Source organism: Myotis yumanensis, unplaced genomic scaffold, assembly GCF_028538775.1.
Source record: "Myotis yumanensis isolate MYYU_CA2020_CCGP unplaced genomic scaffold, mMyoYum1.0.hap1 SCAF_6, whole genome shotgun sequence".
Lineage (NCBI taxonomy): Eukaryota > Metazoa > Chordata > Mammalia > Chiroptera > Vespertilionidae > Myotis > Myotis yumanensis.
This window is the reverse complement of record NW_027223757.1, coordinates 91516193-91530418: the sequence shown is the minus strand read 5'-3', so window position 1 is coordinate 91530418 and position 14226 is coordinate 91516193. Positions and strand designations below refer to the sequence as shown.

Sequence of the window (14226 nt, the reverse complement as noted above, 5' to 3'; positions counted from 1 at the left end):
GCCCATGAAGCCTTGCATTTTTGGACAGTAACTTGGAGCCACGCTGAGGGCCTCTTCACCACTCCTGAGAAGGGTACAATCCGTTCAGCACTGGAAAACGGCGCCCCTCCTCCAAGGAGCGGCTTGGCAGAACGTGAACCTTTTTGTCTTCAACCCAGGAAAAAAGTACAAAAAGAACAAGTCTAGGAACAAATAGGGAACAAGTGTTGGATTCTACCCAAAAAAGAAAAAAAGAAAAAAGAAAAAAAAGGGCTGACACATAGGAACACACTCTGAACACTGCGCTTCGGAGCTGTGGGTCAGCCATGCTGGCTCAGGGGTCCCAGACAACACAACATGCAAGTAAGACCACTGACCTACGCCACCCAGAAATACATTCTATAGTTCACAGGAAGTGGGCAGAGAAGAAATATACCATGATTTCAGAGAAGTTGGTATTTTCTCACCTTTTCGAAGCTCTTAAGTGTAACTTCATATATAAGCTCAGCATTAGGTTCAATGCCAAATTTAGGCTTCCCTGCCTCTCCAAAACCATATCTGAAATGGAGAGTAGAAAAATAAAACTTTATAAGAATTGGCATATTTCCAGGCATTTCCTTTGGTACTTTGTGGCATCACATGAGCGCAGAGCTAGCATCTGCAAACTACACAGACCAGAGACCCTGAGGACAAGCCAGATGCTGATCAGAAGACCCGCCAGGTGCCCCTGCGGCTTCAGGAACCAGGCCAGACTGAGCCTCCTTCCTTCTTCACATCCCCGTGCAATTGCGACACCTGTTCTCCCCGGGACAGCTTGCTTAACGTGGCCTTAATGTCACTGCCCTTTTCTCTGCTTGATTTTCTATTGAGTTCTTTTGATAAAACAGCCTTCATTTGGCTATTAGACCCTCCCCGAGGCCTCATCAGCAGGAGGGCGAGAAGACAGCACTGTTGTCACAGTGCTGTGCCCACAGCGCTGTGCATTAGAGGCTTTAAGAAGCTTTCAACTCTGAAGTGCTGTCTCTATCAAACAGCACCACTTCCAGGCAGATGAACGGGAGGGAAGGCTCACATAGCAGGGGGAAAAATACATTTTCACAGTATTTATTCAATAGTTTTAAAGAGCACACTAGAAAACACAAGTGACATAACTAATATACCACCAAAAAGAACAGCCCTAGCAAGTTCTAACCCCCATAAAAGACATACTTTCCCCCTGGCTGGTGTGGCTCAGTTGGTTGAACGTCCCGTATACTGAGGGGTTGCGGGTTTGATCCCTGGTCAGGGTGCATGCAGGAGGCAAACGATTGATGTTTCTCTCTCTCCCGCTCTAAAAATCAATGAAAACATACTTGGAAAAAAAGAAAAAGAGAGAAAGCAATATTCTTACAGGTCTGTGGCTCTTACTTTAAATGCTACAACTTTTAGCCAAAATCTATCTGGACAAAATCACTGCAGACATATAAATTTGATTTTCAGATCACATTAATAAATACAAGGCATTTGGGGAGGACACATCTGCCAGAATGAAGTGCTGACGGAGCTTTGTCTGTCTGGTTCAATGGTCTCTCCGGGTTTCGAACAACACCCAGCATATTAGGAAAGCATGCACTGGAATATATTCTGTTCTCATCTACTAGTATTTCAAGCCAGACTACTCTTTAATATATGGAAGAACATTGCGAAAACCTTAGTAAACCCAAATGTTCAGGCTATGGGTTGAAAGATGCCAAACCAGGTCGATGCCAATGAATTTTCTCTGGGGCAAAAGGACCAGAGTGGGAATATACAAATCCTGCTGCTTGCACTACTCTCTTTACCCCTTGCCTAAATTTTCCCGGAAGAAAATGATTACTCACTCACCTCCACTGTTACACAAGTAAAGGAAAGCTGCAGCCAGAGCAAGGCCATGAGAGCTGGTAGGAATGGGGTGTGGTGGTCATAATAGCAGGGCAAAGGGTATCTTCAGCAAAGAAATAAGAGGACGTTAATTGCCAGTGGCCAATTATAGGAGGTGGTGACCAGTTCTCTACCTGAGCTCCTAGACCTATGTAACTGCTATTGTGTTCCTGCCATCTGGTAAATAAAGAACATTCCGTAACTGCTGGGAACTGGGCTGGAGGGAGAGTCCTTGCTGAGCGTGTTTACCGACAGCATGTTATATTTGGAGCCCTGTGCTACACAGGTACAAATTCAACAGATGACCTGGCACGCGCCTCAGACCATTGGCTCTCAACAGGGGTAGATTTAATCCTCCCACCTCAGGGATATTTGGCAATGTCTGAAGATGGGTTTATCACACAGAGGAAGGGGGTATAGGCATCCAGTGGGTATAGGCCAGGGAAACTGGTGAACATCCTACTACTATGCACATGTCAGCCCCCACAACCAAGAAACTTCCAGCCCAAGATGTCAATAGTGCCGAGGATGAGAAAAGCTGCCTTAGTGGAACTCACAAATAGAGGTCTCATGGTGGGCAGAGTGGGGGTAGGGTCAAGGGGGACACCAAATTGTCCTGGTTTTTATCAGTGGGATTAAGGAAGACTGGGGAAGGGCATTATTCCTATAACCTCTCCTGGGTTCAGATGAAGAGATTCTGTGGCGATGAGTGTGGAGCCTGGGAGGAGCATTGAGTCTGACTGCCATGTTACACAGAAAGCTGTCTGCCTGACTCTACACCAGCCTGGCAGGCTAGGACACCAGGCACAGAAACGCTTCTCCCTGAAGACAGACACCACAAATGGGATTCTAGGACTTAACCAACAGACAAGCTGGGCTACAGTAACAGAAGGAATTCGTTATTAATGTGTTTTTTTCTTCTTTTTCTTTTATTGTATCTATATGAGAATATGGATGTTAGTGGAACATATTTCACAATATATGTAATTCAAACCATCATGCTGTTTGCCTTAAACTTAATGTATGCCAATTATTTTTCAATAACACTGGAAAAAATATACTTCTATTTGGTGAATTGGAAAGGCCACAAAGCAAACTTTAATAAATCCCAAATAAATAAAAATAAATAATAAATATAATATTCTTGGATCACAATTCAATAAAAATACATTTTTTAAATGTCAGAAGGAAAAAGTCCTCCTGGCTAGAGATGTTAAAATCTTAATCTTAAGAAAACTGATGCAGGGGTACTTCAAATAAATATGATAATATGTGTAGAAAAGAATAACAAAGGAAATAGTATATGTCAGAATCTCTGAGATACACATAAAATGGTACCCAGGGGAGCATTCATAATATATATTTTTAAATATCCCAATTCTAATTTTACTCTTTTTGTATATTATTCATGTAACAATTTGTAGTACTTATTGATATACCTTTATATGTATTTGCTCCCACATGCATATACAAGTACATAAACATACAAACAAGCAGGGATTAATTTGCAGTCTTTAATTATAGTTTTTTTAAAAATATATTTTATTGATTTTCTACAGAGAGGAGGGAAAAGGGATAGAGAGTTAGAAACATCGATCAGCTCCTCCTGCACGCCCCCTCCTGGGGATGTGCCCGCAACCAAGGCACATGCCCTTGACCGGAATCGAACCTGGGACCCTTGAGTCCGCAGGCCGATGCTCTATCCGCTGAGCCAAACCGGTCAGGGCTTTAATTATAGTTTTAAAATATAATTAAGTTAGTAATAAAGTAAAACAATGTAGATGACATTAATGTTCTTGAATAGTTGCCTGCAGACAGCTGAGATACGAATAATGACTATTAATGACCATTAGCCTTTATGTGCATATAAGCACTTATGCCATAAGTTCTTACCAATTGCTGCCTTTTTATAGACAAAGAAACTGAGGCTCAGAGAGAAGTGCTTCCTGAGAGTCACACAAAGAGGAGTGTAGAGCCGGGATTTAAATTCAGACTCTGTGTGTTCCCAGAAAATGGTTTAGTTTTTGACACAGACTGTTTTTGTTTGGGGTTGGTGCAGGACAGAAACATAAGGAAAAAGTTAAAACTAGCCACCTTTACACTAAAATGAAAAAGTTGAATATTCACAGTATTTAAAACAATATACAAGATACTGTCCTGATGAGAAGAGAGAAAATAGGTTCTTTGGAAGTGTTTTATAAACTTCTTATGGAAACACCCCGTCAAATAGTCTATCGGAATGGAGGAGAAGGTATGCCCTGGAAATCTTTAGAGAAGGCACTATAGGTGACAAGAAGTAACACAGAGCACGTATTTGCAACAGCCACATTACAACACTCAAGTGCCACTGCACTGGTGCACAGGCCTGGTGCGTGGGGTTTTCTGCATACGGGGATAATGCCACGCAGTGCACGTGTAAACAGTCTCCTTTTGCACAGCAGGCCTTTAAGTAACTCAACATACTGACATCTTGAAGAGAAAAATAACAACATATTCCTTTTGAGGGGTTTATCTGTGTCAGGCACTTAGTGCTAAGTTCTTTACATGCATTATCTTATTTAGTTCTCCACAACTTTATGAGATTTTGTTTCTCTCTGCCATTAAACTTGAGACATCTGCCTCTACAAGTGCCTTGTCAGCCAGTTTAAAATATAACAAATGGATTCAAATGATATCATATGCTTACAGTGTATAAAGAACTTATCCTCTAGGAACTGAAATCTGAAAAGATACATGGGACATAAATAACACTCTTTATAGAAATCTAGAACTACTGTAATTTTGGAATGCCAGATTAAAAAACATTAGATATTATTTAGATATGGGGGAGAAAACCTTTTCCATGCATTGCTTGATTTAAAAAAAAATTCATTATAGAAAGAAAGAAATAGGTTCACCTAAGGGTGAACTACAAATATTATGTAAATATAAGTAAAAGACACTGAAGTGGGAATCCAGTAGTGAAGAAAGGAATATGACAGAGGAAAAGAAGGTATTAAATAAAAGGTGCCCCCAGTGAAAGCTGTAACAAGGTTCAAGGTGGTGAGCATTTTGGAAGGGTTTTCAAGTGAGTAGTGGCATGGTTAAAACATCACTTGAGAAATAGGATCATGGCCCAAGTGTTAGGGCAAAGGTAAATATGCCACTGATTACTACTGAGGCTGCACAAAGGCAAGCGATTGTACAACAGGCGCAATATTACCTACTGGTAAGTCTATTTCATCAAGATTCTTAATTTCTCAAAATCCTACTGACTGAAACCCAAAGAGCCAGAGAGGGAGTAGACATGAGATAAGCAGATGCACTTACAGGCAAACAGAATCAAAATACCCTGGTTTCTCTCAAGGGCCCATTTCTCAAGATAGAAGGGTTGGGTCCATGGTATAATTTTAGATCTAAAAATAATACCAAACATGTTTTCACAAGAGAGACTGTAAGTGTCTGATAGTTCTAAGCTTGGAAGTGCTAATGGGTCTCCTTATGATGGAAAAAATTTAGGCAAAAATGAGTCATCTCCGCTGCCTTTAGGTCCAGGAAGAGCATTTGTTTTTTTTTCAGGGACTCTGTATAAGAACAGGTGGCACAAATTCAAGTGGTAATAAGTCATCCAAATGTTGCTTCTACTTCCAACCCACCATGTTTTACTGCCTCATTTGGAGAAAAGGGAACAGGGGGCAAGAGGATCACATGAGAAGTTCCAATAGCTTCCTGTCTTGGCAATATGGCAAGCAAAACAAATATACAAAAAAGCAAAACTTGTCTGCCAGTCCTATTAACACACATCAATGAAGTAAACAGGTCCATAAACCTTGGTTATATAAGGCCCAGTAATTCACTCCATCACTAACTATAACTTGATTTAATTGTTTCTGTTAGCATTAACTTCACTGAAAATATCAAATGTTGACCGAACAAGCAAGCATATCCCTGTTCTTTAGACAATGTCACTGTGCACTGAACTGGTATGCTGCTTACCGTGGTCCAAGACATAAAATACATTGTTCTTCCCGCTGCATTTTCTCCAGGGCTTTGTCAATTCCGATTGGAATGTCGTGGTCTTCTCCTTCGCCAACAGTGAAAACCACATCTCTGCAATCAAACATCCTTTCACCACAGCGGCCTTCCAGGTGGACTGAGGGAGAGGAGACAGGCAGTCAACCAAGCTGTTCCTTAGGACTGGCGAACTTAGGGAAGTGATAAATGAGTGTTTCCCCTTCTCACTTCATCTAGAGCAGAGGTTCTCAACCTGTGGGTCGAGACCCCTTTGGGGGTCGAACAACCCTTTCACAGGAGTTGCCTAAAACCATCGGAAAACACATATATAATTACATATTGTTTTGTGATTAATCACTAAGCTTTAATTATGTTCAATTTGTAACAATGAAAATACATCCTGCATATCAGATATTTACATTATGATTCATAACAGTAGCAAAATTACAGTTATGAAGTAGCAACGAAAATAATTTTATGAAAAACAAAAATAATAATTTTATGATTGGGGGTCACCACATCATGAGGAACTGTATTAAAGGGTCGCAGCATTAGAAAGGTTGAGAACCACTGATCTAGAGATATAATGGTATGTATTGTGGAAGCTTAGTCTATTCATTCTGAAATTTAAGAGCAATCATGTTTCTTCCTGTTTTAAGCTTAAACTTCGATATATCAATATGATAGCTTAGTGAATAAGAAAAGTATGGAAAATAGGTTTAATTGAAACCTACTAAATGGCAGAGGTTTCCTCAGAGGATCAAGAAATACTATATTAATGAATAATTATCAAAATGACACCAATTTAATATCAAATATGTAATGGCTTAAACATTTGGAACTGTACCTTGCTTTGGATACTAGGATGAAAAACTGAATGACCATTTCCCAAGGTGTATTGGTTAATAATGGCGGATTTTGTAATCAAAGAAAACACAATAATTTCAAGAGAAACATCAAAAGTGCTTTATTCAAAGTAATGTCCATCGCTAGCTATACATTTCCCCCATCTTTCAGGTAATTTGTGGATACTGTCCCAATAGAACTTTTCTTGTTTTGAGGCAAACCATTCAGGGACCCAATTTTCCACTTCTTCGTATGTTTTGAAGTGCTGCTCAGAAAGTACATATGCCATCGATCAGAGCAAGTGGTAATCTGAAGGAGCAAGGTCTGGTGAATACGGCAGGTGGGTTAATACTTCCCAGGCAAGATCTTTTAACATGTCTTTAACTGGTTTTGAAGTGTGTGATGGTGCGTCATCATGAAGCAAAATGACTTTGCCGTGTCTTCTGGCCCATTCTGGTCGTTTCACGATCAAAGTGTGGTTTAAATTGATTATTTGTTGTTGGTAGCATCAGTATTAACGGTTTCACCTGGTTTAAGAAGCTCATAATACACCACACCTTCCTGATTCGACCAAACGCAGAGCATTGTCTTCTTTCCGACGCGATTTGGCCTTGCAGTCGATGTTGATGGTTGACCAGGATCAACCCATGATTTTGTGCATTTGGGATTCTCAAAATAAATCCACTTTTCATCGCCAGTCACAATTTGATGCAAAAATGACTTTCTTTCATGCCGTTGAAGCAACATTTTTCTGATGACTTTTCAGTTTTCCATTTGTCTTTCATTCAGTTGGTGTGGCACCCATTTTTCTTCGTTTAAAATCTTTCCCATTGCTTGTAAACAAAAGGAAATTGTTTGCTGAGCAACGTTTAATCTTTCTGCAAGTTGTTTTTGAGTTTGACACGCATCTTCATCCAATAATGCTTGAAATTGTTGGTCTTCAAACTTTTTCGGTTGACCTGGATGTTCTTTGTCTTTCACATCGAAATCATCACTTTTAAAGTGTTTAAACCAGCGTTCACAGTATCTTGATATGGAGCATGTTTACCATAAGCTTCCCGAAGTATACGGTAGCTTTCAGTAGCACTTTTCTTCAAAATAAAGTAATGAATTAAAACTTTCCGCAAATCCTCTTTTTTTGGCATGAAATTTTTTTTTTTTTTAATTAAATCTTTATTGTTCAGATTATTACATTAGTTACTCTTTTTTCCCACCATAACTCCCCTCCACCCAGTTCCAACCCCACCCTCTGCCCTCACTCCCCACCCACTGTCCTCATCCATAGGTGCACGATTGTTGTCTAATCTCTTCACTCACCCCCACACCCCTTTCTCCCCCCCCCCAAGAATAGTCAGTCCATTCCCTTTCTATGTCCCTGATTCTATTACAATCACCAGTTCATCAGATTATTTATTCACTTGATTTTTAGATTCACTTGTTGATAGATGTGCATTTGTTGTTCATAATTTGTATCTTTACCTTTTTCTTCTTCTTCCTCTTCTTACAGGATACCTTTCAGCATTTCATATAATACTGGTTTGGTGGTGATGAACTCCTTTAGCTTTTTCTTATCTGTGAAGCTCTTTATCTGGCCTTCACTTCTGAATGATAGCTTTGCTGGATAAAGTAGTCTTGGTTGTAGGTTCTTGGTATTCATCACTTTGAATATTTCTTGCCATTCCCTTCTGGCCTGCAAAGTTTCTGTTGAGAAATCAGCTGACAGTCGTATGGGTACTCCCTTGTAGGTAACTGATTTTCTTTCTCTTGCTGCTTTTAGGATTCTCTCTTTGTCTTTTGCTCTTGGCATTTTAATGATGATGTGTCTCGGTGTGGTCCTCTTTGGATTCCTTTTGTTTGGGGTTCTCTGCGCTTCCTGGACTTGGAAGTCTATTCCTTTCACCAGGTAGGGGAAGTTTTCTGTCATTATTTCTTCAAATAGGTTTTCAATATCTTGCTCTCTCTCATCTTCTGGCACCCCTATAATTCGGATGTTGGTACGCTTGAAGCTGTCCCAGAGGCTCCTTACACTATCTTCATATTTTCGGATTCTTTTTTCATTTTGCTTTTCCGGTTGGGTGTTTTTTGCTTCTTCGTATTTCAAATCTTTGACTTGATCCTTGCAACCCTCTGGTCTGCTGTTGGGAGTCTGTATAATATTCTTTATTTCAGTCAGTGTATGCTTAATTTCTAGTTGGTCCTTTATCACAACATCGAGGGTCTCATTAGATTTCTTGAGGATCTCACTACATTTATCGGCGGTCTTACCAGTCTTTTCGAGGGCTTCTAAACAGTTCTTTAAAGACCTTAAAAGTGTGGTTTTGAACTCTATATCCAACAGTTTGCTTTCCTCTAATTCTGTCGTTTGTGTCCTGTTTCTTTGTCTCGGCATTTTTTTATGCTTCGCCGTGTCGATAGAGTGCCTTTCTGTGCTAAGTGTCCCAATTACCTAAGGTAGACACTCTTGGTGCACCCCCTTGTGGGCTTTGTGCACAGTCTTGTTGTGGTTAAGCCTTGATTGTTGTAGTTATCACTGTGAGGAATTGACCTCCAGGTCAATTGGCTGTGAGAATCAGCTGTGTCTGCGGTGGGAGAGCTTCTGTGCTGGAGACACCCCTCTGGGGCTAGACTTGCTTTGATGGGGCTTTGGTGCTCACTGAGTCTGCCTCCTGAGTGTGTCTTTTATGGTTCCACGGAGCTTAAAGCTGGATGGTCCCACTCTGACCTCTGGGCTTCCTGGCTCCTGGATCTCTAGGGAGGTGCTAATCTAGCCTTTGCCTGAGGCTATCCAGCAAAAGCCTCCCTGCAGGGCTTGGGCGGGGCGGGTCCCACGGGATCAACAGGGCGGGATTAGCAATTATGGCTGCTCTCAGTCTTGCCCTCAGAGGCTCTGCTTCTCAGTGTCCCAGTAGTCGCTGCAAGCCCCACGGAGAGAAAGCTGCCCTAGGGTTCTGAGCGATGCCAGACAGTCCCGCTTCTCCCGTATGAGTCTGGGTCCTTAGAGACTCGCCCGGAACTGGAGCTCAGAGCCTGAGACTCCCTCCCGATTGAAAACAACCGCGCCCTCAGCCTCCAGCCCGCTCCACATGCACTCCGAACCTTAGTATTTTACTTCAGCACTGCGCCTCCTCTGAGCCTCGGTATGCTTTTCTCTTTCCTCCTAGTTGTAGAACATCCACTCAGCCAGCTTTCCTGTGGTTCTGGATGATGTCCGTTCCGTCTTTTAGTTGTATTTTTGAAGTGGTTGTTCGAGGCAGCAAACTCCCGTGTTTACCTATGCCGCCATCTTGGTTTCTCCAAGCCTGACAGGTATTATTAGCATTTTCAAAAGCCAGTTGTTTGATTAGGATATCGGCAGCCTCTTCATTATTGATTACTCTCTTGACTGCCTTGATGCCCCACGTTGGGCGCCAGTGCTGGGGTCCAATCCCAGCGGGTCCAGGGGTCCCCAAAGGTGTGGACGGAGTCGGCAAAGAAGGAATGACACGAAGACAGCCTTCAGTTGATCAGCAGCCTAGTCAGGACCTCTAGCCAGGATCTCCAGCCAAAGTTCTGGTCGGAGTTCTGGTTAGGAACTGATCAGGATCTGATCTTTTGGCATGAAATTTGACATTTTTAAAATTTTTTTAAAAAAATATATTTTATTGATTTTTTATAGAGAGGAAGGGAGAGGGATAGAGAGTTAGAAACATCGATGAGAGAGAAACATCAATCAGCTGGCTCCTGCACACTCCCCACTGGGGATGTGCCCGCAACCAAGGTACATGTCCTTGACTGGAATCGAACCTGGGACCCTTGAGTCTGCAGGCCGAAGCTCTATCAGCTGAGCCAAACCAGTTAGGGCGAAATTCGACATTTTTAAGTGTAAAAATATCTATGATGTCAACACCTTCAGCAAATTTGACATATGAAGTTTTGAAGCTTGCTGTCAATATAACAAAACAGCATACAAATCAAATCGCATATATACCAACATATGCATACTCCATCTACTGAAAAAAATCTGCATTATTAACCGGTACACTTGGTATATACTAGAGGTCCGGTGCACAAAATTTGTGCAGGGGGGCGTTGTCCCTCAGCCTGGCCTGCACCCTCTCCCAACCTGGGACCCTTCAGGTAGGGTCCGTAGGCCTGGCCAGCGATCAGGGCCTATTGGGGTTCTCCTTCCCCCAGATGCTGGCAGCTGGACCCACCTCTGCCGCTGCCACTGCTTGCCATCTGTGGGGTGTGATCGCTTTGGCTGGCCTGGGCCTCCCTCTGTGGGGCGATCTATCATGGGGCCACCAGATCAATCACCCTGCAGAGGGAGGCCCCGCCCACCTGCTGCCAGCCTGGTAGCCTAGGCCTCCCTCTTTGGGGCAATTGATCACAGGGCTCCGTGATCAATCATCCAACAGAGGGAGGTCCCGCCCACCTGGCCAGGGCTCTGCGCTCAATCGCCGCACAGAAGATGGCCTGGGCCTCCCTCTTTGGGGTGATCACAAAGCCCCCTCCCATTGATCGCCCCACTGGCTGGTGGTCTGGGCCTCCCTCTGGGGCAATCAATTGCGGAGTCCCCCCATTGATCGCCCCGCAGAGGGTGGCCTCGGCCTCCCTTTGCAGGGCGATGGTGGGGCACCCTGACCAATCACACTGCACCAGCCTTGGCTGGCCTGGTGCCAGTGTATATAATAGTGTGGTTTCCGGAAGGTCATCCAGACAGTCGTTCTGTTGTTTGGTCATTAAGTCGATTTACATATTACATTCTTATTATTATAGATATATCTATATATATAAAAGCCTAAGTGACCATTCGACTGGTAGCTATGATGCACACTGACCACCAGGGTGCAGACGCTCTGACCAGTAGGTTAGCTTGCTACTGGGGTCTGGCCAATGGGGACTGGGTGAGACAGGCCGGACACGCCTTGGAGCCCTCCAGCGGATCCTCCCCAGCCGGCGAACCTCCCACGGTACCTCCCTGGCCCCAATTGTGCACCAGTGAGGCCACATTCATTGCAGCTGGCCTGAGCCCTCTTGCAATCCAGGACCCTTCGGGGAATGTCCACAGGCCAGGCCAAGGGACCCCACCGGTGCACGAATCTGTGCACCAGGCCTCTAGTATTTGAATAAAAATGGAAAACACAATGGCAACATCATCAACAACTAACATAGCCATATCCCTTGGTGGAGAAATAAATGTAAAGTGTGACAATAAGTACTCTACTATACCATCACAAACCAAATTACTTAACCATTGCCTCTAAAATGTTAAGCTGAAGAGGTCAATTTCTTGGGGCCCAATTCCCCACTCCACTCACACACTCAGCTCATTTTGAGGGTAATTTTATATTAGACAAGGGGCTTTTATGGTTTTTCCAAGACAAAATAAGAAAAATGCATGTATTTTTTTCTTAATTGATTAGACTCTCTCCACCCCGCAGGATAAGCAATACTCTCAAACTTTCAACTACTTTTTTTTTTTTAATAGTAAGGGTTATTCATTCCTTACCATTTAGATCTTTGACTCAATAAGAAAAAATCAATTGCTTGTATTATTGCACAACAATATAATATCTTGTCTTTCATAAGAAAATTCTTTATTCCTACTTCTGTAATCTAATGGCCCAGATTAAAATGTAACGATTTCCTAAAATGCTTACTTTTTTTTTTTTTACTGGTTGCTCTACTGTACATCAATAACTTGCGTTAGAGACTTTAAAAAAATCACTCATTCTGTTATAGTCATTCCATGAAACAACTATTTTCCAAATACAAATTTAATTCCAACTTACTCTATTTTTGAACTACATGATTTCAGGTCCTGTGAAGCTCTAAAATTCTATGGTTCTGTGACCCAATAATATAACTCTCAATATAGGCCACAAATCAGTTTCAAAGGTAATTCCCATAGTTAATCATTTGATCAGTTACTTTTTAGCCTGGGCCTGAGAAATGAGAGAAACCCTGAAGACACCAGTTCCTTTGACACGAGGAGCCACAATATCTCATGGACATTTATGCCTTTCTAATTCACTAGGATTAATAGCATCCTGATTTGTTCCCACTGCAGACTTAGGATGGAGTCGAAGCTTGGCCAAACTAGAAAAGGTTTGACTTTCAGGGTACAGCTGGCATATAGGAATTTTGCTCTTTGTCCCATACTCATAAATGCTGATGGTTCTATTCCACAAACTTTTGGAACGCTCTAGATCAGTGGTTCTCAACCTTCTGGCCCTTTAAATACAGTTCCTCATGTTGTGACCCAACCATAAAATTATTTTCGTTGCTACTTCATAACTGTAATGTTGCTACTGTTATGAATCGTAATGTAAATATCTGATATGCAGGATGGTCTTAGGCGACCCGTGAAAGGGTCGTTCGACTGCCAAAGGGGTCGCGACCCACAGGTTGAGAACCGCTGCTCTAGATAAAACGTAATCAACTTGCAACACATTGAAAGTTCTTTTGAATTGGAAAATATCTGAAAAATAAATTCAACTTTATTATTTTCAAATGTATACATATACTAGAAGTAAAGATATTTTTACTAGAGTAAATGCTGATGTTTCTAAAGTTGAGGGTTCTGAAAAGTTTGCGTTAAATATTTTTAAATCTGCCCAAGAAATTGAATTTAGATGAATGCGATGACACTTTTCCTGACAGATTTGCTGAGTGAGCAGTGAGGTTCAGCCCCCGTGTACTGTGGGATTCTTCAAGTATTGAGATACCTTAGTAGCTCACAACTGAGTTGACAAATCTTTTTGTCTGAGGTTTATTGTTAGAAGTATCTTCCTCCCTAAAGGAGAGTACATTTGTGGGGGAGGAAACTATCAGTACATTCATTGTGGTTTTTGGTTGATCAAGTTTAAATGTGTTTTCAAAACAGGAAATGCAGAGACTGCAAGGACTCCTGCCTGTGTGTCACGTCCCAGGCCTGGTTTGGGGCTCGATGCATGTATTAGATATAAAAATTTTACAAATAACTCCAGAAGTTCTCCTTACATGTGATATCCGATGATATTAGGAAAAAAAGATTGGCTACTAATAAACATGTTGGGAAAGGTAAGTGAAGCAAACAAACAAAAAAGACAAGTTCAAGTCAAATGATAGTGAAGGCATAATTAAGAAAGCAAAAACAAAAAAACCCACATTCATTGCAGCTGGCCTAAGACAATAAATGATAGAACCAAAATGTTTGTTTCTGGTAAATCGCACTCTTCTAAGTTGGACCTGAGCAAGCACTACATATAGTACCATAAAATCTAAAACTGATAAACTATCTGTGTGTGCCCCCTTGTCCCCCAGTTTGTATGTATATATAAAACCACCATCTTTAATACTGATGCTATCTGGAATGTTAGATAAGAGGAGGTATTATAGCCTCAGAGAGTATATAGCCCATTGATTCTTTACATCTACAAGTAGCAAAGGCTATGGCTCCTTAACTGGCTTCTAAACTTGGAACACTGGTGTGACACAGACTCACACACCACCTCCGAGCCACAGCAGCCACACAAATGTGTGCCT

The 14226-nt window shown here is 41.9% G+C and overlaps 1 protein-coding gene across 4 annotated transcripts in view; it reads right to left on the bottom strand.

Annotated features, from left to right (window-relative positions):
- The window catches only part of FKBP5 (FKBP prolyl isomerase 5), a 111264-nt gene that overhangs the window by 13819 nt on the left and 83219 nt on the right, over positions 1–14226 (bottom strand). For all 4 annotated transcript variants that reach the window (XM_070418708.1, XM_070418706.1, XM_070418707.1 and 1 more), the window contains 2 exons: positions 5854–6010; positions 447–537 (listed from right to left, as the gene is read on the bottom strand). In XM_070418708.1, coding sequence (XP_070274809.1) covers positions 447–537; positions 5854–6010 — 248 coding nt within the window. The remainder of the gene's footprint in view (positions 1–446; positions 538–5853; positions 6011–14226) is intronic.